Source organism: Podarcis pityusensis (genome assembly GCF_964106645.2).
Source record: "Podarcis pityusensis genome assembly, chromosome: Z".
NCBI lineage: Eukaryota > Metazoa > Chordata > Lepidosauria > Squamata > Lacertidae > Podarcis > Podarcis pityusensis.
The window spans coordinates 16,798,183-16,826,073 of NC_138044.1; the positions used below are offsets into that span (position 1 = coordinate 16,798,183).

General features: G+C 45.6%; 1 protein-coding gene across 2 annotated transcripts; it reads left to right on the forward strand.

The window, feature by feature from the left end:
- Positions 1-2,509: 2,509 nt before the first annotated feature.
- PTPA (protein phosphatase 2 phosphatase activator) lies at positions 2,510-26,204 on the forward strand. Of its 2 annotated transcripts, none has more exons than XM_080989942.1 (10): positions 2,510-2,662; positions 5,974-6,077; positions 7,645-7,731; positions 9,850-9,975; positions 11,335-11,452; positions 14,958-15,057; positions 15,389-15,513; positions 16,131-16,231; positions 23,218-23,325; positions 23,443-26,204. In XM_080989942.1, exons 1-10 carry the CDS (start codon positions 2,638-2,640, stop codon positions 23,515-23,517), a joined length of 969 nt encoding a protein of 322 aa, XP_080846068.1. In that variant the 5' UTR covers positions 2,510-2,637; the 3' UTR covers positions 23,518-26,204. The 2 variants fall into 2 exon arrangements, with proteins under 2 accessions (XP_080846068.1, XP_080846069.1); XM_080989943.1 differs by lacking the exon at positions 2,510-2,662 and adding an exon at positions 2,681-2,810.
- Positions 26,205-27,891: the final 1,687 nt, after the last annotated feature.

Genomic DNA, 27,891 nt, shown 5'->3' on the forward strand with positions numbered 1-27,891 from the left:
CAGCAGCCCCCCTAAACAGAAAGGGGTAAGGAAGCAGGAGAGGCTCCGCCATCTTCAGGTTGGGCACACTCCCCCCGCCCCCCCCATATTTTGGGAAACCGCTGCGTAGTGTTACATGCAAGGGAAGTTTACTATTGGTTGCATGCTGCATGCTTTCCTGGAAGTAAGCCCTAATGAATACAGCTAGACTTACATCTGAGATGCACACACGTTTGGGTATATCCAGCTGAGTTGCAGTCAGTTATTTCCATTATTTTCAGTGGGTATACACTTGAGTAGGATTTAACATCAGATGCAACACTAAATAGTGCCCCCTGTAAATTGCATAGATATTATGATGGTTTTAATTTAATCATAATTGAAAAATAATGTCTGCAGCTAAGTTCTACTCAAGAGTTGACCCAATTTGGCGGGTGCATTCTACAGATATTTGATGTTATGCATGCTATATTTATTATTATTATTATTATTATTATTATTATTATTATTACAGTATTATTATTATTTTCAAATAGGTTTTTATTGCAATGCCCCCCAAAGCAAACAAGCAGTACTAAACAGGAAGAACCCTACAAACGTTATAAATGTGGTGCTTCATTTATTATTATATTCCTATGTTGCAAACCACGCTGTGGCCTTTTGAGAAATATACATTTCTAAAAAAGTGAGAAAAGAAGAAGAAGACAAATATACATTTCTTAAATAAATAAAAAAATAAAAATAAAAATCTTACAGGTATTTACCAGAAAGTGCCCCTGAACTGCCACATCATTGACATCATCATTATCATCATCATTTTACAAACCACTTAATGGTCTGAGGCCATCAAACCAATGTGCAACAAACTAAAAATTCTACAAACTATTAATACCATTGCAACAAACTCTAAAAACAAGGAGCTGTCCCCAGTGCTAGTCCAACTCAGATTGAAATGAATGAATGTAGCTTTCTCAGGTGCTTTAATTTCAGAGGGTTTACTCAGTGTAGAACTTAGTTGAATAAAACCTGATAGAACAGGCCTACTGGATCTAGTCCAGCATCCTGTTTTCACAGTGGCTACCCACAGATGTGAATCATGAGTAACGAGGAGGTGTTTTGCATGGGTGTTTTAGCAGGCAAGGTAGTTTTCCTTGTGGGGAGGGTCAGAGAGATAAGCAGCAGGGCACTGGTTTTGTGCTGCAGGAGTTGAGGTTGTGAAATTATTTGAGGTGACCAATGAGGTACCCTCCAGTTGTAGTTGAGTTACAATTCCCATCATCCCCTGCTGGCCATGCGAACAGAGTCTGAGGGGACTTGGAGTGCCAACAATTTCCTGGCTTTCTCCTCTTATACTGTTGTCCTTGAATCCAGCAGTACCAGTTAGCTGCTGGATCAGGCCAGTTGCCCACCATAAGTTATTAAATTTTGTTTGCTACCTTTATCATCTTTTTCCAGGAATCACAAGTGGCAAAACTTTCTATAGCACTCAAATCCAGCTCACAGCTTCCAAAGAGGCATTTGATTGGCCCCTAGGAGTACAGGGTGTTGGACTAGATGGGGTCCTTTGGGTATGATGCAGCATGGCTTTTATGTGGGGTAGTGGTTAGAGAACTGAGGTGACCCAGGTTTGAAATCTCAGCTAACTGTGAAGCTCATGAGGTGATCTTGGTCCAGCCACTGGCTTTCAGTTTAACCTACCTGACAGGGGGAGTTGTGATAATAAAATGAAAGCAGAGACAACTAAGCTGCATAACTACAAGTTCCTCAGAGAAAAGATGGTATGAATAAATAGCTATGCCACGTTTTTCCTGTTGAAAATCCACTTGAGAACTCAGAAGCAGCATTCAAAGCGAACCCAGAACTTTTCTCTACAGAGAATGAGCTGCTATATCTAATTTTCATAAGTCTATTCTTACTTTAACGAGAGAGAGAATGCAGAATGACACACTATCTGAACTTCCGGCCAAAATGGAAAGCCAGTCTAGATCACGATCCTTTATGGGCTCAGTAGCATCGTCCTGTATAGTATTATCTCTTTGATACCAGACCTTCTATATGTTGCCTTGGAAGTTGGGGACTTGGGAGTCGGGGAGGGGGGAAATCTCAGGTTACTGTCAAACCAGAAGTATGTTCTATACTATTTCAATTTATCTAGATTTCAGGGGCGGGAAGAAGCTAAATTGCCCTTCCTCAAGATGGATGCACAAGGGCGCGGAAGTAGGGCAGCGAAGTGTTCGATGTAGAGATATAAATGTAGAGGGACACATGTAGAGGGACGCTATGTAACGTCTGTATTTAAAAAAAAATGAAAACTGTTATAAATTCTAAATGGTTACTCTTAACTGTTGTTTTTACTGGAAATTTCATTGTTTTATTCTTTTAATAAACCGCTTTGAGGTTGCGTTCTCTTTTTAACAATCAAACGGTGTACAAATCCCCCGTCTCTCTGATGTTTGGAGAACTCGTAATCCAACCCTGTGTAGGTCGCGGTGCCCTTTATCAAGATGGCAGCGTCAGGTTCACTCCGCCCGCCCCCGCCCCTGCCCAGCCCGCCTCACAGCGACGGCCCCGGTGCCCGTATCCGATATGGCGAAGCGGCGGTTATTTTCCAGTGTCAGGTGGTGAGAGGTGAAAGGCGGCGGCAGCGGCTCGAGGAAGATGGCAGAAAGCGAATGGCAGCCAGGTAAGGAAGAGAGCCACCCAGCCTCAGCCCCACCTTGGAGAGTGGCCTACCTTTCAGGGTTGTTGTAACTCCTTTCCGTGTCACGGGGACTTGCTCGCGAGGAGGGTTGCTGTGGGGCTACTCAGGACCGGCTCACCCATGAGGCAAGGTGAGGCGACAGAATGCACCAGAGCAGCAGATCCCCATGTCGATCTTTCTCTCTCCCCCCTTGTTTCTTCTCTTGCCCCTTCCCTGGTGCCATTTTGGGGTCTGACTCAGGTGGCAAAATATTGGGGCTACTCAGGGTAAGCCGAATTGTTGTTGTTGTTGTTCTCAGGGTGAGCCTGAGCTGCTGCTGCTACATTCTATCCATGATAAGTGGGTGTTGGCACCCCATAACTGGAACCAAGCCATGAGCTCCCCTAACCCCACTGCTTCCAGGGTATGTCCCCAAAGCGAGAGAATGGCCATTAAAATGGCAAGTGCAGATACAGTATACGTAGTGTTGCATGGCGGGGCAAAATGCTGTAAATAAATCCTAATGTCACACATGCTGCGTAATGAGGTTTGTCCAGGAAAGAGATCTCAAAGATGTAGCGAGGAGCTCAGTGGTGATGTGGACCCAGGGGTGGGGCACCTGTGAATAGCTGGGGGGTGGGGTGGGGCGAAGGGTAAATTCCATGCTCAGGATTGTTAGAAAAGGTGCTGAAAATAAAACTGCCAAGATCATGATGCCATTATGTAAATGTAATGCATCGCCACATTTGGGATGCTATGCACAGTTCTGCTCACTTCACCTAAAGAAATGAAATTGTGGAGCTGGAAAAGATTCGGAAAAGGGCCAGTGAAATTATCCAGGGGGTGAGGAAAGGTTGCAATGTTTGGGACTTTTAGGGAAAAGGTGAGGAAGAGGCAACTTGACAGAAGTTTGTAAAATGAGGAACGGCATGGAGAAAGTGAAGAGAGAAAAGTTTTCTCCCCTTCTCTGAGCATTAGAACTCATGGGCATACAGTGCAGCTAAATGTTGGAAGATTTAGGACAGAATTTAAAAAGTCCTTCACACAGCACATAGTTAGAAACCCTTCCTGTGGTTTCTTTCAAATAGTACTGTGAAGCATTACCGTCTCCAAACATGTCTTGCCAAATGTGGAGGCAGAACTAGCCATTGATAGCCTTCTCCACCATGAATGTGTCCAATCTTTTTTTAAAGCCACCCAAGTTGGTTGTCATCATTGGCTCTTGTGGGAGAGAGTTCCATAGATTAGCAATGTGCTGCATTTAGAAGTGCTTCCTTTTATCTGTCCTGAATCTTCCAGTATTCAGCTTCATGGGGTGTCCATGCAGTCTAGTGCTGTAAGAGAATGAGAAAAAACTTTTCTCTATCCACTTTCTTCATGCCATGTATAATTTCATTGAGTGCTTCTGCCTGGCTGGGATGGGTCCCTTGAACTCTGATAATGGCCCTTGCTTGCCCGAATGGATGGAAGAGAGAGATACATGTGCAGAAACTAATCACTTATATGACAGTAGAATTTACATTTGTTGCCCTACCCACTTTGGCCTGTGGCTCCACCCACCACTGGCAGGCAGACCCTGGGAGGTTGTCCAGACGGGAATGCAGTCCTCAAGTTGAAAAGGGTTCCCTAGTTTTTTCCCCTAAACTTCAGGGTTGTTGTAAAGTTTCTTGGAAGAAAGCGGGATGTAGATATGGGCAACGATACTCCACTGGTAACCAACTGCAGATTTTCATTTAGCAATGTTGGGTTTAGAGTATCAGGGACCAGGTCCCGCCCTACAGCCAGGAAGGTCATCAGGTGACCTTGGGCCAGCATATCTCTCCCTTAGACCACAGAGGGCTTTCATGTGGCTAAAACGCAGAGAAGGCGAGAATGTGTCTGGTGGTATAAGATAAGATCCACGCGCCGGATGCGATTATTTTTGGCAGTGAAAGATACAGACTGAATGGCTTTGATGCTTTGACACTCTGCAACCTTACTGGGAGAAAACTTAAGACATTGGCTGTCGCCTTTGTGGTTGGGGACCGAAATCCTCTCTCTGTTCCCTGCACATCTCGCCTCCCCCCTCCCCCCTCCCCCCTCCCCCCCTCCGCTGCTTTTCTGTTCCACTTCTCCTTTCCACGATTCTTGGCTCCCTTGCGGCAATGTGACTACATTCACCTTGTTTTGCTGGAACAGGAATGTAGAGCAGAGCCATTCATCCTTGAGAGCCCTCAACTTTAGAAAGGGAGCCTCCCTCTGTGCAGGAGCGGGAGGGGATCAGGGCACTTTTGACAAGGCGCTGGGTGAGGGGAGTGCTTACCTGCTTCCTGGCTAATGAGGAAAAATGAACCAAACCATCTACCTAGTCTGCTGGTGGTGGGCAGGAGGCTGAATTCCTGCTGACTTTGCAGTTTGATAATCTGCATTCTCCCCCCCACCCCCTTCCTGGCACTCATCCAAAGGCCTCCAGGGACTTTAGAGTGCTTTGCAAGCTCTAAACCTCCTTTGAAAGCCATCCGTGCCAGGGGTTTCTCTCTGGGCTGCAAGTTTGCTCCACTTTTAAGGCCAAAGTGATTTGTGGAGACAGCTATCTGAAAAGCAAGGGCGTCCTGTTTGCATTTAGGCCCCTCTCCTGAGAGCGGTTGTGTTAAATTTTACTTGCATGTGCTAATTTATAGAATCATGGAACTGCGGAGTTGAAAGGGACCCCATGGGCCTCTGCGAAGCAGGAATCACAGCTAAAGAATCCCTGACAGATGGCCTCCCAACCTCCAATTAAGGAGACTCATTTCTTGCAATTTGAATCCACTGGTTTGGATCCTGCTCTCTGGAGCAGCAGAAAACAAGCTTGCTCTGTCTTCCAAATGACAGCCCTTCAGATATTTGAAAATGACTATCAGGGAACAGTGGAACAGACTTCCTTGGAAGCTGATGGACTCTCCTTTACTGGAGATTTTAAAACAGGTTGGCTCGCCACATGTCAGGGATTCTTTAGCTGTGATTCCTGAATTGCAGGGGATTGGATTAGATGACCTTTGGGGGATCCCTTCCAATTCTCTGTTTCTGTGATGCTGTAAGGTCATCTAAGTTGGTAAGGTCATCTTTGCCTCTACTGTGGGGGTGAGTTTCACAGCTGAACACTACTGAGTGAAGTACTCTCCTTTATCTGTCCTGAATATTGGATTTTAATCATGCTCCACATAGGGAGTCAATACGAAAGGTAAGTGGATTTTAATAATGGCCTGTAAATATTTTCTTTAGAAAGGAACTCACAGTTGAGAACATAGCAACATCTTCACAGTCCAAATGGTTTGAATTCTTTCTCCTTCCAGAATCCCCCGAGGAGGCAGCACTGCCTCCTCCCCACCGAAATTTCATGATCCCCAAGAAGGAAATCAACATGGTTCCCGACATGGGGAAGTGGAAACGCTCACAGGTACAGAATGTTTGGTATATTTCTGGGGAGGTACCATTGGCATGTGGGTTGAGCAGGAAATAGTTCCTGCTGAGGGGTCACTTTGGTATCTCGGCTGTACCACCTGAGACTGAAGTTGGGAGGGGTCTCCTGTGTTAAATCAGGGGAGGGGAACCTCTGGTCCTCTGCATGTTGCTGAACTGCAACTCCTATCGTCCTTGGACAGTTGGCCATCCTTGCTGGGGCTGATAGGATTTGGAATCCAACAAAATTCAGAGGGCCACAGATTCACCCCCCCTCTGGGTTAAATGACACTCCATGCTTTCTCTGCACATAGAAAGCTAACCTGTCTGGGAGAATGGTCCCACTTAGTCTGTGACAGGGAGCTAAAAAAGCCAGCTTTCTACTTTCAATCCTTTGCTGCTGCAGAAGACTGCTGTCTGTCAGCACAGAGTTGCTGGGAGGTTGGAGAAGAGTGGCAAAATCTCATTTTCCAACATCCTTCAATATTGTGGCAGTGGAATACTTTTAACTGACAGCAGCCTGACCCAATCAATCTCTGTCACATTCCTATCAATTTTGTATTCCATAAGAACATAAAGAAGAGTCCTGATGGATCAAGCCAAAGACCCATTTAGTCTTGCATCCATTAAATGTTGTTGTTGCTTATTAATCGCCTCCTATGTATGTCCCAAGGCGATGTACAAAATATAATAAAAATATAATTTAAAAACCACAGTTCTCACAGTGGCCAGTCAAATGCTTATGGGAAGCCCACAAACAGGACCCAAGTGCAACAGCAACACTCTCCCTGGTATTCAGAGGCATCTTGGCAGTGAAGGAAGAACATAATGGCCATTGATAGCCTTATCCTCCAAAGATTTGTTAAAACTCCTGTTATAAGAACTTAAGAAGAGCCTGGTTATTGGATCAGGCCAGAAAGCACCCATGACAGTGGCCATCATCCCTGACTGCTGGCTCTTCTCACTAGGGATGATGGGAATTTAGTCCAACAACACCTGGGAAAGTTGATAAAGGCTGATTCAGGGGGAAACTGCCTCTGACATTGGAGGTTTAATGTAAGAACCTAAGCAGGGCTCTTTTGGATCAGGTCAGTGGCCCATACAGTCCAGCAGCCTGTTTCCATAGTGGCTGACCAGATGCCCATTATGGGACGTCTGAAAGCAGGACCTCAACACAACAGCAACTTTCCTCACTTGTGATTCCCAGCAACTGGCATTCACAGGCACCCTGCTTCTAACAATTAGGCATTACAGCTAATTCAATGTGATGATTCTTAAAATTTGCAGTTGTTTCATGCCAAATGCTTGTACCTCATTTACTCAGTGCTGATTCTGCTGGCCATCTTGACTGCACTGGTGGAAAAGTGGGCAATCAGTCTTAAGAAACGTGCCTTCTCCCTGGCATGCTTATTCCCCATGGATGTCTCTCTCCCCAGGGCGGGATAAGCAACATTGCTGGATTTTTCATGGAATGTTGTCTGGCTAATGCTCCATTCTTGCTTTCCCTCTCTCTGATATTATTATTATTATTATTATTATTATTATTATTATTATTATTAAAATAGGCTTATGCAGACTACACAGGCTTCATTCTCAAGCTGAATGAAAGCATCAAGGGCAAGAAGCTGACTTGTGAATACAAAGTCTCTGAGGTAAGCCAAAGTGTGAGGGCTCCATGCTCTTCTCTTTTCCAGTCCAGGCCAGCTCTTTTCCACCAAGCTTTTGAATGGGCTAATTTTTATTTATTTTTTGGATGCTGTTGCTGAATTTGTATTTTATCCAATTCTATTTTTTAGTTCTGAGTTTGATTTTGGGGTTGCTTCATTTATATATTGTTTCCCAAGGCCAAAAAGTCTCCAAGCATTTGGTGCATCTAGCTCAGAACTGTCTACACTGCCTGGAAGAGGCTTCCCCAAGATTTCAGGGAGGGGATATTCCCAGCCCTACCTGGAGATGCCAGTGAGGATTGAACTGATTACCTTTTGTGTGCAAAGCAGATGTTCTGCTGCTGAGCAATGGCCCCTTCCCCTGAGAAAGAAAGCAAAATTTTAGTCCTCATGGTTCTGAATAATGGCCTCGGTTAAAGCTTTCTTATACTGAGTAAGACCATTGGTCCAAATAGTTCAGTGTTATCTACGCTGATTGGCAGCAGCTTTCCAGGGGTTGCAGGCAGGGGGACATTCCCAGCCGTACCTGGAGATAGCGTCAAGGATTGAACCTGCAACCTTCTGCATGCAAAAAAGAAATTGTGCTGCTGGAATCAGCCTTGTACTGAGTCAGAGCGATGGTTGTCTGTATCAGTACTGTCAACACTGGCTGGCAGTGGCTCTCCAGGGTTTCAGGCAGGAGTTTCTCCTAGTCCTACCTGGAGATACCCAGGAATGAACCTGGGACCTTTTGCATGCAAGGCATGAGCTTTAAGACTTAGATGTGCCTCCTTCCCTAAAAATAGAGAGTCTAGTCCTCATAGTTCTAAATAAAAGGCTGGATTAAACAAACACAGGAAGATGTTTTAACCTGAGTCAGACCACTTGTCCATCTAGTTCAGGCAGAAGAAATGATGGCTCTTGGCTTGGAGATAGCATGATGCTGTCAATTTCCCCCATTACTCTCTCCTCCTGCTGCTCCTGCAATGCTTCAAGGGCTAGAAAAGCTGCTGGACTTGGCACTTCCCCACGGCCTTCTGACACAGCAAAGGATCAAATTCAGCCTTGGGAGACTAGAGGATTTCTCACGCACGAGGCCTCCGGCAAAGTCAGAGGAGTTGCTCCTGCTGTTTTTGTCCTTTGTCTACTCTTAAAGGAGGAATTCCTTCCCGGAGTATGTGCTACCCTTTGGAGCGGCAGCATTGCAAGCCCCTACCCCCCATCATTCAGGAACAGAAAATCCCCCACATCCCAAATGAACATGTTTAAAAAGTATATACAAGAGGATCTGCAGGGCATCTTCTCTTCCTGAAAAGAGTTGGTTCCTATTCACAGCACTAGCTAGCCCACCCCACTTATTGGAACTCCATTCTGTACACTCTTCTGAGTTTCATTTTTTTTTTGTTTTGAAAAGAATGCTCAGCCCTCATTGTGCTAATCTTTGTGGGATGTATGGGGGAAAGGGTTGCCTCGTTAGTTGTCCTTTTTTATTAATAAATAATAATAATGGTGTAGTTGTTGGAGTTATATAGACCAGGACCTGGGAGAGACCAGGGTTCAAATACTCCCACCTGGTCTTGAAGCTCACTGGCTTTGACCTTGAGCCAGTCACTGCCTTTCTCAGCCTAACCTACCTCACAGGGGTGTTGTGAGGATTAATTGAGGAAGGAGGGAACCATGTGTGCCACCTTGAACTTCTTGATGGAAAAAAAGGTGGGATATACAGTGGTACCTTGGTTTTCGAATGTGATCCGTTCCGGAAGACGGTTCAAGTTCCGTTTTCGAAAACCGAAAACTCAATAGCTGACAGCTAGGCCTCCGCATCTTGCACTCAGCGGAAGCCACGTGGCATGTTCAACTTCCAAGATGTGTTCGAAAACTGAAGCATTTACTTCTGGGTTTATGGCATCCGAAAACCAAAACGTCCGACTTTTGAAACTTTTGAAAACTGAGGTACCACTGTAAATGCAATAGGTGAAATAAATAAATAAGAAATAGTAAGTTCTGCCAATGATCAGCTTGGGATGTGTGCTGATGTTTTGAAACATTTGGTCTCTGGTGAGCAGGATGTGTGATGTGTGTCTGCCTTCTGCCTAAGTAGACTCCTCTCCCTTCTCTTGTCAGCCAATTGAAAAGCTGATTGATCTGCTGAACACGCTTGACAGGTGGATTGACGAGACCCCACCAGTGGACCAGCCATCTCGCTTTGGGAACAAGGCTTTTCGGACGTGGTACACCAAACTGGACCAGGTAAAGCAGTAAGTGTGTGTCTGTGTCTGTTTCTGTGGTAGTGAATGGAGTTGCCCAATTCTCTTCTAGCTTCATTTTCATAGAATTGTAGAGTTGGATTGTGGAGTGTCATATCATTGTAGTGTGTCCTATGATTCAGGTATTGCCTTAAAGCCATTTGCTTTTTTTGCTTGGTTTCCTCTGCACACGTTCCTGCTTGTCAACAATCTTTTTAAACTGTGGTGCCCAGAACTGGACATGGTATTCCAGGTGTGATCTAACCAAGGCAGAATAGAGTGGTACTATGGCTTTGCTTGATTTGGATTTTGTTCATGGCCAAAGGAAATCTTTTTATTTGGCTCTTGCATTGAAGGGGAAAGGGTTCTACCTTTGGCATAGTTTGACTTGCTTATTTTCCTGTGTACATAAAAGCACCTAGATACACCTGTTCTCTTCTTCACCACCACCTGGTAGTCTGATTTGGTACTTCCTAACAAGAGCTGTACCACGTTGGCTCTGTTTTTTAATTTTTGTGTCATATAATTTATACAGTGGTACCTCGGGTTACATATGCTTCAGGTTACATACGCTTCAGGTTACAGACTCTGGTAACCCTAAAATAGTACCTCGGGTTAAGAACTTTGCTTCAGGATGAGAACAGAAATCGTGCTCTGGCAGCAGGAGGCCCCATTAGCTAAAGTGGTGCTTCAGGTTAAGAACAGTTTCAGGTTAAGAACGGACCTCCGGAACGAATTAAGTACTTAACCCGAGGTATCACTGTACACCACTTAATTTTTTTAAAACCCCCAAAGCTGTTTACAACAAGAATAAAACAATAAAATTATCAGTAAAAACAACTCTTAAAACATTAAAAAAAATAAAAGCAGCAATAAGCTTGAAACCAATCCAAACACAAACTTCTGTTATACATGTCTAGGTTAGGCTTGTCTAAGTACAAATGTTTTTTGCAGGTGCCAAAAGCATTCAGTGAAGGTGCTTACCTGGTGTCAATAGGCAGGGAGCTCCAAAATGTGGGCACTGCCACACTAAAATGTCTTGCAAATTGGCTCTGAGATGCATGGTGAATTATTATCAAGGGATAGCAGCCTCTTTTCAGCAAACACAATAAAAAATATTTTGGCGCCTTTAAAAAAGGAGAAGAAAAGAGACTAGCAGATTTTTTTAACTCATAAACTTCTCCCCCTTTTTGATTAACCCCTCCTAGTGGTGAAATCTCCCTAATTACATTAAAGGAGGAGCTGAAAGCTATAAGAAAAAGGGGGGTGGGGAGAGAGAAGGGCAGTGATCTGACGCTTCTCAAAGTTTGAGTGTGGGAATAGCACCTGACCAACCTAACACCCTGGCTGTTTGTTCCTTTAGGGGGCTGAGAACCTGGTGGCCACTGTGGTTCCGAGTGAGCTGTCAGACGCCATCTCCGAAGTGGCAGTGTACCTGAAGGAGTCAGTGGGCAACTCTACTCGTATTGACTATGGGACAGGTATCTGTCAGGGGATGAGCAGACTGACCTGGAAGCTTTTCCCCACCCTCCCTGCTTCAGTAAAGGGGCCTGGACCATCCCAGGTGGCCTGCTGGATGTCCTGGAAGCTGCTCTGCTGATGCCTCTGGGAAACCTGCAAGGTGGACAGGCTGTTCCCTGGCAACCAGTATTCAGCAGCAAAATGCCTCTGATTATAGAGACACCCATCTAGCCATCAGGGCTGATTACTGTTGTGGGGTGGTCAGCACCCATCTTTTATAGCATCCTGCTCCTAAAGGGATTTCTCTCTATTCCCAGCAAGACTCAGAGATTGGAGAGGGAGCAGTAATGGGCTCTTTGGGCTCTTTCTGCTCAGACGTGGTGTTACAAAATCTGTTTTGCTTTCAAAATAGCACCTTCTTCTGCAGGAGGAGGCTTTCTTAGATTTGCTTGACTGCTAATGTGTAATAAAAGCAACGAACATTAAAATGACTGCTGATCTTCAAAATGCCCACGAGCAGGGCAAGCAGATTTGGTGTGCCAGTTAAATGTTTAAAAAACCCCACCTCCAGGCACGTCTGTTGTCTAGTCGGTTGCAAAACTGCTGTTGGTCACGAGGTGGTGCTATTGTATTGCTGTTAAAAGTGAAGATTGTTCAATGGCGGTTCTTACTTTGTATGGGAAGCCTGCTGTTTTTCCTTTTGAGGTTGATAGTTATAAAGGTTGTTGATTTCTTTCCTCCTCTTTTTTATTGAATTTTATTGAAAATTTTCAGTGGACAAAAAAGGTGAAAGAAATGAAACAAAAACAAAAAGGTGCTTGAAACTGTAATACAATACGATACATAAGTATATAAGTAATGTTATTATTCCAATGAGTATACAATTATTAACAAGTCATTATAATTTTTATAAATGCATTCCAAATATCATTATATTTATCCACACACAACCTGCATCTTAAAAGTAGTCCATTCATATATTGCAAGAGTTGTCATATCTTCTATCCATTGATCAAAGGGGGCCATAGTATTAGCTTTCCAGTGTCCACGCTGACCAGTTGTCAAACCCCATATCATTGGTATGTGGTGTAGGATAATATTTTAATCTGACAATTTTAATTTCCACCCCCTCCTCCAAATAGAATTTATACATCCTAATACTTACCTCCAAGGGATGCGGGTGGCGCTGTGGGTTAAACCACAGAGCCTAGGACTTGCCGATCAGAAGGTCGGTGGTTCGAATCCCCGTGACGGGGTGAGCTCCCGTTGCTCGGTCCCTGCTCCTGCCAACCTAGCAGTTCGAAAGCACGTCAAAGTGCAAGTAGATCAATAGGTACCGCTCCGGCGGGAAGGTAAACGGCATGTCCGTGCACTGCTCTGGTTCTCCAGAAGCGGCTTAGTCATGCTGGTCACATGACCCGGAAGCTGTATGCCAGCTCCCTTGGCCAATAAAGCGAGATGAGCGCCGCAACCCCAGAGTCGGCCACGACTGGACCTAGTGGTCAGGGGTCCCTTTACCTTTACCTTAATACTTATCTCCAAAAAATCGTAGGTGGATAAACCATGCATTCCTTTTTATAAACAATATCACTTGTTGTGCTCTAATTACCAACATTGTTGTTAAAATCTTTATATAAACGTTAAATTAATGAAATTGGGTGGTAATGAGCACATTGAGTGTGGTCTTTGTCTGGCTTTGGTATAACAGCAATATTTGCTTGATTAAACATCATTGACAGAATTCCCCTATTAAATATCTCGTCATATAATTGGCAAAGTTTTGGTGCTGAAAGATCTACATATATTTTATATTGCTGAATAGGAAATCCATCTAAGTGTTTTACCACTAGCCAACTATAAAATTGTTTTCTTGATTTCTATTTCAGATTTTGGGTTTATTAATAGTTGTTTCTGTATATCATTTAGATATGGTATTTTTTTAACAAAAAACCTGTATCTTCATTCACTATTTTCTTTTGATTGTTATATAATTCTGAATATATATATATTTAATAATTGATTATTAATAGTGATTGAATTTTTATATACTTATTGAATTTAATTTTTATATAATTTTTCTATTGACTTTTTCTATTTTTGGATATATAATGTAGTTCCTAAAAACTCCAACAAGTTCAGAAATCCTGCAAATACTAAGCTGATCCGTTAAATTCAGTTCTGTTAGACAGAGTATGCACATAGTTCCCAGATTGGGAATAAGCCTCAATTCTGTCAACAGAAAGAATTTTTTAAAAGTGCTTGCGTGAATGAAACAAAACCTTATAGATAGCATTTTATTTAAAAAAAAAAAACAAGTTGCAAAAAAGAAAGTAAATAAAATGAAGAACCGCACCACAAATAGCAATGAAAAAAAGAAAAGAAGAAGAAAAAACAAACAAAAATACAAGAGAAAAAGCAAAAAAATTGACCTGCTTGACTCAAGTTTGTGACATCCCTTTATTCTTAACAATGAAATTACAGGTCACTCTTGAGAAGATAATAATATTAATAAAAAGAAGAAAGGGGGGGAGCCATCTTAAAATATTTTACAGAATAGAAAGGAAAAATGCCTAAGCACTTAATTCATGACAAAATATGCTTCAGTATATGCTTTCCTGCTCCCTACATTTCTGCCCTTGGTGATTGAAAGGGCCTAGCAGGCTGTTTACCTAGATCCAGGCCTCACTTGCCCCATACGTGACATCATGTGTGTGGCAGGTGGGCTGGAGAAAACAGGACTGAGCTTTCCTGTGCATTAGCTGACATGCACAGGGTTCAGTCTTGCTTGGGGAGCTTCTCTCCACCTCCCCATCATCAAGTGCCAACTTTACCAGGTTAGGCAGGACAACCTGCCATCATTATTGTGCCAGATGATTGACTGGTGGGTGAGATAAAGATTTGGCCTCCCAGGACAAAAACACTCACGTCCCCATCTTAAACAATGTTGCTTATATGCTTGTACTCATCCTGTGTTTCCCAGCTCTCCAGATTAAGATTGGAAGCTCCTTCAGGCATAGAATTGTCTCTCCCCCACCTTAGTGTGTGTGAAACTTGGTGTAGCCCCACATTCATAGGTGTCTCTCTGCATAAATGGTTGAGAAGTGCTGCCTCCTTCACTACAGATCCTCTCAGGTGCTGAAGTCGGCAGAGGGGGCTGTCAGGGAGGGGCTTCTCTGTGGTGGTCCCTAAGCTGCAGCACTCGTTCCCTACAGAGGTATGCCTAGCATCTTCATTGCACAGCTTACAGCAAATGCTGAAGACACACCACTTTATCCTGGTCTTTTGATACTTGAGGTGTGTTTTTTTAGGACCCACCTTATTTCTGTGATTGTAAATTGTTTTAAACTGTTTTTTAATATTGTGTTTTAATGCTGTCATCCACTCTGGGACTTTAGGGTGAAGGGTGGGCAATAAATAAATAAAGGTAGCCATGTTAACATGTAGCCCTCCAAAGCATCATGCAAGTGCAGAGTGTTTTCGTCCCTTGTCCTGAAAGTTGTTCCCCTTCCTGTCCTTTCATCTCAGGTCATGAAGCAGCGTTTGCTGCCTTCCTCTGCTGCCTTTGCAAAATTGGAGTTCTCCGGGTGGATGACCAGCTGGCCATTGTCTTCAAAGTGTTCAACAGGTGAAGCTGGTGTGTGTGTGTGTGTGAGAGAGAGAGAGAGAGAGAGAGAGAGGGAGAGAAAGGGCTAAAAATCGACCCTGTGGTATCTGAAAGTGGGTTTTTAATAATGGCTCAGCCCAGCAGAGGACGAAGCCTCTGCTACAGTCTTGCATGAGAGGGATGGGGGGAGGGGAGAGAAGAATAAGTAATCACTCTCACCACCTTATGGTCAAGAGGGCAGTGAGAGGCTCAAAGGCTTTGTAGGCAAGGCCTCATGAGAGCACCTTAGAGAGGCTTCCCTGGGGACTAGTCATTTATTTAATAGAATTTAACAATCCCCCTCTTCCTCCAGGTATTTGGAAGTCATGCGGAAGCTGCAGAAGACCTATAGAATGGAACCGGCTGGGAGCCAAGGAGTCTGGGGCTTGGATGACTTCCAGTTCCTTCCCTTCATATGGGGCAGCTCACAACTGATAGGTAACCAGGGAAAGCTTCCCCACTGCCAACTCCATCAGCTCCCCAACCAGGGCTTATTCCATTAAAAAAGAAAAAGAAAAAAATAATTTTTCAATCAGGCACCCTAAGGCAAATTGCACCCTCCTTTTCCACATTTCCTCCATTGCCTTGCATGGGAAGTAATGGTCAAAATGATCTCTCCGTTACCTTGCATGGGGGTCCTCAAACTGTCTGGTGGGAGAAGCAGCTGCCCCCTCGCCCTTTGCCAGGGACCCTTAGAATGCTAGCCTGTTGATACATCTTCTCTTCTGTGAAATTTGTTCCATTGTGGCGAAGGGGTTGAGGGATGGGCCTAATTTTTCCCTTTCCTTTGCTATTTGTAACTCTGATCAAAGCTCACAGTACTGCCAACCTCAAATATTACCCGTGCTCCCTGTTAACGAGTGATCAAAAGTGCCCATTTTGTTGCTGGTTAAGAGAGGACCCTGCTTCTGTTGCGTAAGAAGTGATGATGGGCTTTTACCTTGAACAATTCTCTAACCCCCAATTTGCCACACTAAGCTGGGGGGATGGGTGGTCCCGATAAGCCTTCGGCATCTAAATGGAAACTGCCCTGAAACGTAATGCTTCCTTCTCAGATCACCCAAACCTGGAACCTCGACATTTTGTGGATGAGAAAGTGGTGAATGAAAATCATAAAGACTTCATGTTTCTTGAGTGCATCCTATTCATTACAGAGGTGAGACTGAGTCCCACCCCCAATCTTTGCTACTGAATCATTTTATGAGATTTTTCAAAGATGCATGCTTTTGTAGATTCCTGCATTGGAGGGGGTTGAACTCAATCCTTGGGGATTCCTTCCAACTGTGCAGTTTTATGATTCTATGCCAGATCATATCTGGGCTCCTTCCCTCCACTTCCTAACCCTCCTATCTGCGCTTTGTGAGATCTCCTTTCCAACGTTCTTATGGGCAAGGTTCCAACAGTATCAGCCTCAAAGCACATTAGCAAAAGAGAGAACCCCAAAGATAGAGAACTCAGGAAGCTGAGAGAGAGAGGAAGGTAGAAGCAAAGGATAGGAATGTACCCCTGCCAATAGCATGAGCTTCTTCAACATCTTGGCCACTGTAAGAACAGAATCCTGGACTAGATGGGTCTTTGGCCTGATCCCTTATGCTTCCTGGCACCTGGTGGGTACCTAGTTCTTTAAGGCGTCTGAAAGGAATTGAAACTGCTGACATGCTAATGTTATGGTACAAATTACAGTGCAACAGTATTTGGAATAATGTGTAGAGTTCTGGCCATCAGCCTCAAAACGGATGTTGTAGAGTTAGAAAAGATTAAGAAAACAGCAAGCAGAATGATCAAGGGGTGTGTGTGGAGTGACTCACCTATGAAGAAAGATGGCAGACTTTTTAGAGAATGTGTATACAAAAGCCACATTTAAATGGGGGGAGGACCATAATTCATTGGTAGAGTACCTGCTTTGTGAGCAAAAGGTTCCAGGCTGAATCCCCAGTGGCATCTCCAGGTAGAGCTGGGAATGTCCCCTGCCTGAAGCCCTGGAGAGCTGCTGTCAATTGGTGCAGGCACTACTGAGCTGGATGGGCTAATGGGCTGATTCAGTGTTCTTCCTTAATTCAGTCCTTTATTCAGAACCATAAGGACTAGAATCTTACTTTATTTTTTGGGGGGAGTAGTGCCGTGGCTCAGTGGTAAAGCTTCTACCTGCTTTGCAGGTAGAAAGCCCCAGGTTGATTCTCCAGTGACATCTCCGAGTAGGGCTGTTTCCTGCTGAAACCCTGGAGAGCCTCTGCCAGCCAGTGTAGACAGTACTGAGCTAGGTGGACCAGTGGCCCAACCCAGTATAGAGCAGCTATAGGTGGACCAGTGGCCCAACTCAGTATAGAGCAGCTTTCTGTGTAAAGCCTTGCCCTAGCAGTTTGCAGAGGGCTTCATGGTCCTCATTCCATAGTGTCTTGTGTACGGATGGTGGTCATGCCTGTTTAATTTTTTAAAACAAAGTTATTAGGGAAGGGAAGGAAAGAAATGATGTTGCATGACTTGCCTAGGGCCACCGAGCAGAGTGGCTCTTTTCCAGCTGGGCCTGAGTCCAACCTGCCCTTTTTTGTTGATCATGCTGGCTTTTCTTGAGCTTAAGACCCACCTGATATTTGCAAACCCTGCTCTTAGGGATGCAATGGAATGTGCTCCCTCTTTCCTCTCCTCCTTGCTACTTTGGAGAGCATTCACAATGTTCTCAGCTTGGGTGCTCTCCCAAAAGAAACATCCTTTTAACAAAGGGTTATCTTTCTCCTTGGTGGGCCTTTTCCCCTTTTGCCTTTTCCTCTGCTAGGCCACTAGATGCCGCCAGAGTACTATCTTTGGTGTCTGCCAGCATTGAGAGCCCTCTATCGGCATCTAGTGGATGAGCATGATCATTGCAACACCAACAAAATAATATGGAAGGAATTTTATTTACGTGTTCTACTCATAGAGAGGAAACAACCCTCTAGTTTCTGCTTCCAAACTTCATTGCTCAATAAGCATGCTCGGCTGATTGGTTGAGCCCCCTCAAGTTACAGCTGTCATACCAAAGCAATCATTTGGGAGGAAATATGACTATTGCCCCAATCTCTTGTTTCCCTAAACAGGGCACTGTTCTGATGTCAGCTACTTGCCATGAGTTTGGACCTAGACATCCTGGTGGTGCTGTCTGGGTATTGCTGGACTCGTAACTCCAATCATCCATGGCCATTGGCCATGCTGGCTGGCGGTAGGGGTAGTGGGAGCACTGGCGAGAGAAGCGCTGCCAGCCTGGGGAAGGCTGGGTTGGTTGTTGGATTTTTTATTTTTATTTTTCGAAACTTCCCCCATGCCTCTAGGTATCTTCAAATGCTAGAACAGCACCCCTTTCACATCACACCCCTCGTTCCCCTGAGGTGGGGGAACATAAGAAGAGCCTGATGGATCAGGCCAGTGGCCCACCTAGTCCGGCATCCTGCTTTCACAGTGGCAAGCCAGAAGCCCACTAGTGGCAGCCCAGAAGCAGAACCCAGGGCCAAGAGCACTCTCCCCTTCCTGTGATTCACAGCAACTGGTATTCAGAAGCATTGCTGCCTTCAACCACGAGGGCAAAGCATAGCTGTCATGGTTAATAGCCATCAAATAGCCCTCTCCTCCTCCATGAATTTGTCCAGTCATCTTTTAAAGCCATCTAAGTTGGCAACCATCATTGCCTCCTGCGGGAGCTAGTTCCGCAGTTAAACTCTGTGCTGTGTGAAGAAATCCTTTCTTTTGTCTGTCCTGAACCTTCTAGCATTCATCATCGTTGGATTCTTGCGACTTCTACTGTTACGAGGGAGGGTGAAGGCGACGGAGCAGATCCAAGAGCAGGAAAAGCAAATGTTGGATTGGCTATTTGCAAGTTCTGCCCAAGTTGGCGTTCTTTTAAAAAAAATCCCAGAGAAGGGCAGGGCAGCCCTTTTCCCTATTTCACTGCCTCCCAAATTTGGAGGGGTTTTTTGGGGGGGGGGGCAAGGGAGGCTGGGCTCTGGTTTCAGCTGGTAAGGAAGCAAATGACAGGAAGGTGCTGTGTTGAGCTTGCCCCCCTTTCCCTCCCTCCCCGCCAATACCTCCCTCCTCATTTTTTTTTAACCGACAGAGGAACCTTTTACAAAAGGCTTATTCTCTCGGGAATGGAGAGGCAGGAACGCAGCGTCTGTGAGTAATTTCCTGCTCAATATGGCTGCCCTGACTCACTCCGTTCCCCTGGGGTCACTGCGGGTCTGTGGCGCTCCTGCTCTCTCGCTCTCTCCCCCTCCCTCCCCCCCCACTCTGCTTGCCTACTTTTCTTCTCTCCCTTTGTGGCTAGAATGAGCCACAGGGTTCTCTGCGTGTGTGTTTGTGTATGTGTGTTAGTTTTTTCCTCCTCCCTATTCCCCCCCCCTTTTCCTACTTCCAAACAATAGCAAAAGGGCTTCAGTGAGAGCAGATGTTGGTTTGGAAAAGCTGTGCCCGCCTGGGTGGGGTGTTGTTTGTGTTCTGGTTCTTTGGGGCGCACAAGAGTCTGGTCCTTGCAAGCCAACCTGTTTTTCTTCATTTTTTTCAAGAGGCAATACCCATTTTGAATGCCACCAGCAATCGGCCTGAAATTTTAAAGCCTCGAGGGCCAGGATGTTGGTGGTCAGGAGGGGACCAGCTTTCTTTGCACTACACAGACAGGGTGGTGATTGTTACCAAAAAAACCCAATGTGAAGCCCACAAACAGGACCTAGCACAAGAGGAGCTCTCCTCTCCTGCAGTTTCCAGCAGCTGGGTATTTAGAAGTACTTCGGCCTCCATCTGTGGAGGCAGAGTGTAGCCACTATGGCCAGTAGCCATTGATAGCCCTCTCCTCCTCCATCAATTTGTCCAATTCTCTTTTAAAGCCAACCAAGTTGGTGGTCATCACAGTTCAATTGCCAGCATTTCCAAGATGGGCTAGGCAGGTCACCTGCCTGGAGACCCAGCTTAGGCAATAATGAGCTATACAGACCAATGGTCCTGGCTTGGTATGGATAGGATAGGATAGGAGAGGAGAGGATAGGAGGATCATCTATTCCGACCTCCTGCAGTGCAGGACTATGCAGCTGTCCCTTATGCAAGGCTGATAACCTTGGTGTTATCAGCACCACATTCTAACCAACTGAGCTTCTTTTTTCCTAAGTTCAGGGACTTCCTACCGCCAAGGCAGATGACCTGTGAACTGCGGTGTGGAAAGTAGGAGAAACCGCTGTTGCAACTTCAGCATTTTCCCAAGTTCTTGAAGATTAGGAGCTTGCAACAGTAAAGGTTTGCCCCAGTGCAAAGGCATGCTCTTTTACTTTCCTTGATTTTCCCCATCCCACCTCCTCTCTTCGGAAAATGCCATGGCTGCAGTAAAAGGCATAATGCCCCTCAATGGCCATAGCTCAGTGATTAAAGGACCTGCTTTGTATGCAGAAAGTTCCAAATTTAACCCTCACAGGCACCTGCAGGTAGGGCCAGGAGAGAGACCTTGTCTGAAACCCTGTGCCAGCCAGTGAAAATGGCCCTGAGCTAGATGAGACCTAGTGGTCTTGCTTCCTGTGGACGCGCTGCACTGTGCTGTCTCTTCAAAAAAGGAAACTTAGTACAGTCGTACCTTGGAAGTTGAACAGAATCTGTTCTGGAAATCAGTTTGACTTCCAAAATGTTCAGAAACCAAAGCGTGGCTTCTGATTGGCTGCAGGAAACTCCTTCAGCCAATCGGAGGTCGTGGAAGCCCTGTCGGACGTTCGGCTTCCAAAAATAGTTCACAAACTGGAACAGTCACTTTTGGGTTTGTGGCATTTGGGAGCCAAAACATTTGAGAACTAAGCTGTTCGAAAACCAAGGTGCGACAGTATTTTAACCCACTGAGGGCTGAGCTCTTGACTGCTATCATGAGGAATTCCAGCCAACATTTTTGTTCTGGGAACTCAGGCACACAAGCCTGTCCTTCTGTATGCAAGGGGGAAGTTTCCTGGGAAAATTTTGGCCTATCTTATTTTTTCTGGCGCTCATGTACGCTGACAGGAAGTGGAACTTAACATCCATTGCAGCTGTTGGGGGAGAACAGAGGATATTCTTTTTGTGGCTTCCTTTCTTTTTCCTTTTTACCCAGAGTGCTTCAGTGCTGAGGTCACCAGATTCTAAACATATGACTGAGCTCTTTCTCTCCCTCCACTCCCAAACATCCCTGTGTGCTCATGAACACTCACCCACCCACATCTTCCTATATACATAAAACGGTAAGGCTATTGCCATGTAGCCCCCATTGGAAGGTTTGTAGTGCCTCATCACAATCCTGGATTTGCAGGAAGGAACAACTCAACAGGCCACAAAAGTGAGCTTGCATGGGATGAGAAAGAAAAGCTTTTCTTTAGGAATTCTTTAGCTGTGATTCCTGCATTGCAGGGGGTTGACGTAGATGCCCATTTGGGCCCTTTATAGTTCTATATTTGAGGGGTTAATGTGGAGGGAATGGCCAAGGACTTGGCGAGCAGAGGAACCGCTAGTATAGATCTATATGCATAGACAGGTGAACACACAGACACACACTGTGGGATACTTTTTCACTTGTACAAACCTACCTGTAACAACAAACCGTTTGGGCTTCCTGCACTGGAAAAGTAAGTTCAGAAATGCAGTCTGATCCCCTCCTGCTTTTAGGGGATAGCCGTGACTGTTTCGGCAGTTTTGGATTTTGGAAGGGGGAGGGGGAGGAAGTGAGGTTTTCTTCTTCTTCAAAACACCCCTGCATTGTCAAAAGTTCCTTATTTTCCCAAGTTCCTTTTTTTGGCCTTGTGGTTGATGATGTCACTGAATCTTCCCACAAGAAGTTTGCCTCCATTCCCCCTGCCTTCCCTTGAGAGTAAGTTGCATTCTCTGGGTGTGCCCAGAATCTATTTCTCTCTTCCGCCCCCACTTCCACTCCAGGCCCAAACTGAGTTCCCCCCACCCTTGTTTTCCCCTAACCTTATCTGTGGGTTATCTTGGTCTCTAGAAACTGCTGTATTTTTTAAAATAATACTTTATTGACTTATACCTCACTCTTCCATTAAAACAACAACCCACTAACAATCAAAGCAAACCGTCTGTCAAACCAACAATCAGTTGTTGTTGTTGCCGTTGTTGCCCAGAACATAAAACAGACACACAATTTAAAAACAAAGCAAAAGCATCCTAAAGCAGATCAAAACATTGCAATCCATTTTAGAGTTAGAAACATTCCTAAAGCAATTACAATTAAAACTAAAACGTTGTTAAAAACATTAAGTTCAGCAACAATGTTTTTAAAATATATGAGTAGCAGAAAACCATCTAGGGTGGTGGTTTGATGACAAGAGAGTGAAAGGACAGCTGAAGGAGGATAAGGAGATTGTGGCAGCGATGCTTTTGAATCTCAGTCGCTGGCAGGCACAGGAGGGGAGAGTGCTCTTGTGCTCAGATCCTGCTTGGTTTCGCAGAAGAGGCATCTGGTTGGCAACTGTGAGAACAGATGCTGGACTAGATGGGTCAGCAGGGCTCTTTTGATGTTCTTAAAACATTCTAAAAGCAATTATGAATTAAAGAAAAAATCCATCCAATGATATTGGGATTGTCAGGAGCAGTCTTTTTCAGCCATCAGACGCCTGGGTAAACAGGAATGTTTAAAAATTTCTCTTGAAAGCAGAGGGAGACAGGATGCACCTTGTTAGGGAAGGCATTTTGCAGTGGGAGAGCAAACACCAAAAAGGCCCCATCACAGGTCAGCATCAGGTTTTGCTTCCATTCTGCGTAGTAAATTTAGGTGGCTATAAATGATGGTGATAAATAAGGAGAATAGAACAATTGAATCATAGTGTAGTGTTTGGGTCCCTTCACTGCAGGGAGTAGGACTAGGGTCATGATGCCTGGGGTAAGGAGGAGGATGCCTTTGTGCACATGTCAGGAGGAGGAACAGCAGATTCCAGTACTGGAGCCATGCTAGAGGGGAATGGTGTAAGCACCAGAGCTGCCCTGCCCTTGTATTTCTGCAGAACAGATTTCATTGGCCTGGATGATGGCATCCAATGGGAAATAAGGAGTGCAGATCAAGTAGCTGTGTGGTTAAGGACATTGGGGACATCCTGTCCAGTGGTGGTCTAGAACGGGGTGTGCCAGTGCCTTGTGGTGATGGTTTGTCTGTGTCTTGTCTTCCAGATGAAGACAGGCCCATTTGCTGAGCACTCCAACCAGCTGTGGAACATTAGCGCTGTCCCTTCATGGGCGAAGGTCAACCAAGGCCTCATTCGCATGTACAAAGCAGAGGTAAGGTCAAAGCAGAGGGAGGTGGGCCTGGAGCAAAACCTCTCTCCAGCTCAAGTTGTGGGGTGGGTGGGTGTTGAAAGAGGCCCCAGCCAAATGTTCTCTTTGTCTTCTTCCCAGTGCCTGGAGAAGTTCCCTGTGATCCAGCACTTCAAGTTCGGCAGCCTCCTCTCCATTCAGCCTGTTGCATCTTAAGGAGGTTTTGGAGGGTATTCTTTCCCCCATTTCTGGAAAAAAGAGAGGGGGTCAGAAAACACTGGAGAGAGCAGAGTGAAGGGCCAGAGCTCTGCCCATTCAGCCCCACCCCCGGCCCTCAGGCAATGCAGTCCATTCATTTCCGCGGATTATTTTTTTCCAACTTTTGGGGATGTGGGACAAACCACCAGGAAGATTTTCTGACTCTCTTAAAGACCCCTCCCCCTGCATTTTGAAGAAGGGAAAACCCGCCTTGGAATGTGATCCCATGACTTTTAACACTGGACCACAACAGTATGTGCCCTCTCTTTCGCTCTCCCTCCCCCTGCACAGGACTATCCTTTGCGCCCATTGCTTTTGTTCTATTTTATATCTATATTTTTAAAAGCTTGCTGTATTTCAGTCTAGGGAATCCAGTCTGATATCATCCTGAGGGACTCCACATTTCCTATCTGAGGCCTCCCTAAATGTTTTTATTCCTGGTTGCAAAAGTGTAAGAGGGCATCTGTGTTCTCCCCTCCCTCCCTCCCCCCCGTCATCTTAGTTATGGGTCCTGTCTACATCATCAAAACCTGTCTCTAACCTACTTGAGCTGTGACTTGGCTCCTTCGCAGAGAAACTAGGGGCTAGTAGTTTAGGGAGGAAATGGGGTGCTCTCCCTCCCATTTCCAGTACTGTTGCCAAACTAAATGTGTTATGCTTTTGGAGAGAGGCAGGACCATCAGTTCAGCTTCAAGCTGGTTCAGATGCATCCCATTTCATGATCCCCTTGTAGGCAACATGTTGTCAAGTGCTCCCTCCCTCAGGTTCCTCGCAAACAGGTTCACAGAACATTTTTGCAGGCACCAACTAAAAAAAACCTACCCTCCATCCACATACAAAGAGGGTTTGTCTGTCGGGGGGGGGGGGGTTGCTGCAAAGCTTTTGGGTGATCTTTGCAATAAAAAATAAAAATTCAGAGAGGTGTTCAAGAACGTGGCTGTATGCTCCCCTTGCAAGGTCTGCTGGGCTGCTTCAGAAAGACCTGGGCTTTACTTCATTCAACCCAGGCAGCACTCAGGGCTTTTTGCTACACTTGGCAGGGCTCTTAACAATTTGATTGAGTGCTGTCTGGGTCCTGTACAGCCTTGAGTCCCACACCGTGCAAAGTTTTGTGCAGGTGATAATTAATTTTGGCTTGTATTTTTACAGAGGGTTGCTTGAGAGCTCCTTTTCCTAGGAGCTAGTGGAAGAACTGAGAGCCAAAGGTTTGCTAGGCTGAGCAAAACTGGTTTGAGCTCACTGGGAACTGTCCCAACTCTAAACTAGGCAAAAGACCTTGCCGTGCCCTGCCTTGGTGTTAATTCTTTGCTTCTTTCAACCACAGGATCACCCTTCCCCACTGCTAATTACTAAATTCTGATGGTAGGTTATTTTTTATTTTGCACGTTGGAGATAGCCTTTAAAAATAATTTTCAGCATTGCCAAAAATTGCCTTTATTGTCCCCTTTTCCAATGGCTGGACTTCTTTTGGCTGGCAGGTTCATGAGTGTGGACCTTTGGGTGTTCAGAGGTGGCTCCACCTTGGCTGAACACTACCTCTGCTCTAGACCTTGTTCTAATCTCGGCACTCTTGACTGGTTCCAAGGGAATGGAGCATTTTGAAGGTCTCCCTTATTTCTTTTCTTTTGGAGGCTTGTGTGCAAGTTCATGTTTAAACAGACCCCAAAAAAGGAGGGTTCAGCCACTTTGTGTGGACTGCACACACTACTCTTATCCTGCTGTGAGTTTGCAGCCTCTTTAACTCTTGGTGTGGAGCTTTGTGAGAGAGATGTGCAACCCTTCATACGTTGTTTTACTCCCAACTTCCATCAGCACCAGCTGCGAGTCCTAACAACATTGGGAGGGCTAACAACATTGGGAGGGTCCCACCCCTGATCTAAGTGGTAGGCATGAGAAGGAAGGTGCATAAATGCAGGGGTTGCACCCCCCTCCCATTTGCATATCCTACGTGGAAAAACCAGCACAAAATCATTATATGTGTAATAGCTGGAGATGAGCTTTCTTTTGACCCATCCAGTTAAAAACCACACCCCTTTTCCACATTTAACCCTCCACACACTTAGTTGGAGATAGACAACTTAAAGAAGTTTGGAGTTGGCTTGAGAGAGAGTGGTTTCACATTTCAGGGACTGAAGCATTAATGTTTCATTTTGCTCTTGCCTCTGGGTGAAACAGGCTTGGCAGGTTTTGGAACTAAAAGCTTGGCAAACCTGTTTATCTAAGATGTGTCTGCCAGGGCAGCGGGCTCCCTTGGCCAGCTTGCAAATTGGAACAGGATACCTCCCTGTTAATGTATACACACCATCCTTTGAGAAGGCCTTAATTTTGGCACTCATTGAATGCATCAACCATTAGTGGTGTAACAGCTGCCACCTCTTTCGTCTTTTGCAAAAACCTGGGTCCTTCATTGTAGCTCAACTCCTCCCATGGACCACCCACCCTCCTGTTCCTTGGGCATGGTTTCTGTCGCCTCTGCTGACTGTTGCAAACACCCCCCACCCAAGAAGCGCATGTAACTCCCCTTGGCCTAGAATCACCACCTGACAAGGCTCTCTGTGCATGGCACTCTTTCCTGACTCCTCTGGTTTCCTCTAGCATTGTGGTTTGAATTAAAAAGAAGAAAAAGTTTCATGTTTTGCATCTAATGGCTGTCGTGGTTTGTTCGGTGTGAGGGGTTGGTACAGTCGTATGGAAGGGGATGGGGCAGAATTTTTTTTCTGGCAGCACTGAAAGCCCTGGGTTCAATCCCTGACATTTGGACCAGCCCAAGACATTCTGCTGCTTGAGGCAAAACACAAAATGCTGCTCCCCTGTCACTACCTCCTTCTCTGCCCCCATTGCTGCTACTGGTGCCTCATCCTCTGCTGCCACCTGAGGCAGCTGAAGGTGGCCTGGGGAAGCCTTGGTGCATTGAAGGGGATGGTGATGAGTGACAAGTAAAGGAGGCATCAAGTACTGTGCTCCTTGGGAGCCCAGATCTGCTGCTCTTCCCAAATGCAATTGCCTTACTCTGGATAGAGGGTGGGTTGGCCCTGCATGACATCTCTAGGTAGGTTTGGGTGACACCCCTGACCCTGAAATCCTGGAGAGCTGCTGCCAGTATGTGTAGACAGTACTGAGCTAGATGGACCAATGGTCTGACTCTGTATAAGGCAGCACCCTAATGCTCCTATTTAATCTGGCCTTTTATTCAGAACTATTAGGACTAGTTTATTACTTTATTTAAAAGGAAGGGCCATAGCTTAGATGTAGGACACCTGCTTTGCTTGCAGAAAATCCCAGGTTTGATTGTGACCTGAATCTTCAACTGCCAGTCAGTGTTGACAGTACTGAGCTAGTTCTGATTCAGTATAAGGCAGGTTCCAATGTTCCCAAGAAGGGCTGTAGTTTAATGGCAGAGCATCTGCTTTGCTTGTGGAAGCTTGTGGGTTCAGTCCCAGACAGCATCTCCAGGTATGGCTGGGAATGTTCCCTCCTTGAAACCCTAGAGAGCTGCTGCTGGTTTGTGTAGATAGTACTGAGCTAGATGACCAATGTTCCCATTATCCCATTAAATTCAGCCCTTTATTCAGAACCTTGAGGACTAGAATTTTACCTTTATGGCAGTGGTTTTCAACCAGTGTACCGTGGCACCCTGGGGTGCCTTGAATGATGGAGTGCCGTGGGCAACACAGGTCCTTGTCCCTTTTTCCTTCCCTCCCTGCTTTGATGCCCTCTCGCATCTCTGCCTCCCAAAGGCTTGCACAGCTGTTTGTTGCAGCAGCCCTGGCTACAAGCTCTCCAGGCGAATGGTGCCTCTGGGGCTGGCCAGGGGGTGCTAGCTGCCAGGAGCTGAGGCAGCCTCAGAGTAAGCAAGCAAGTGGGCGAGGGAGCCCAGCCAGCCAGTCTGCCAGCCCTTGCTATTGGGAGTGGACAGAGGGTCCCAGACCCCTGTGGGACAGTGTGAGGTGGCACCTCTCTTTGGGGCAGGGGCGGGGGCAGCTCAGAGACCAGGGAGAGGGGAGAGGAGAGGAAGCTGAAGGAACACTCTACAAGGGAGGGTGTTCGTAAAAGGGTAAGAGGCTGCCAGTTCTACAGGCAAGGGGTGACACAACGGGGCTCCTGAGCCCCACAGGAGTGTCACAGAAAGAACATAGTTGGTCAAGGGAGCCATGGACTCAAAAAGGTTGAAAACCTGCTTTAGGGGATGCAAAAGGCTGCAGGTTCAATCCTCAGCATTGCCAGGTTTGCCTGGGAATAAAACCTCAAACCCAGTTTGATCTGCTCCAAAAACAGATCAAAGCAGATTACCTTTAACCCATCTCAAACTTGAGGCTCCACCCATTTCCCCCT

Bases quoted from the DNA above. Each gene is read 5' to 3' on its own strand.
- PTPA (XM_080989942.1), top strand. From the start codon at position 2,638: ATGGCAGAAAGCGAATGGCAGCCAG. The intron at 6,078-7,644 runs GTACAGAATGTT...TTATTAAAATAG, and splicing joins GGAAGTGGAAACGCTCACAG to GCTTATGCAGACTACACAGG. The intron at 9,976-11,334 runs GTAAAGCAGTAA...TTGTTCCTTTAG, and splicing joins GGTACACCAAACTGGACCAG to GGGGCTGAGAACCTGGTGGC.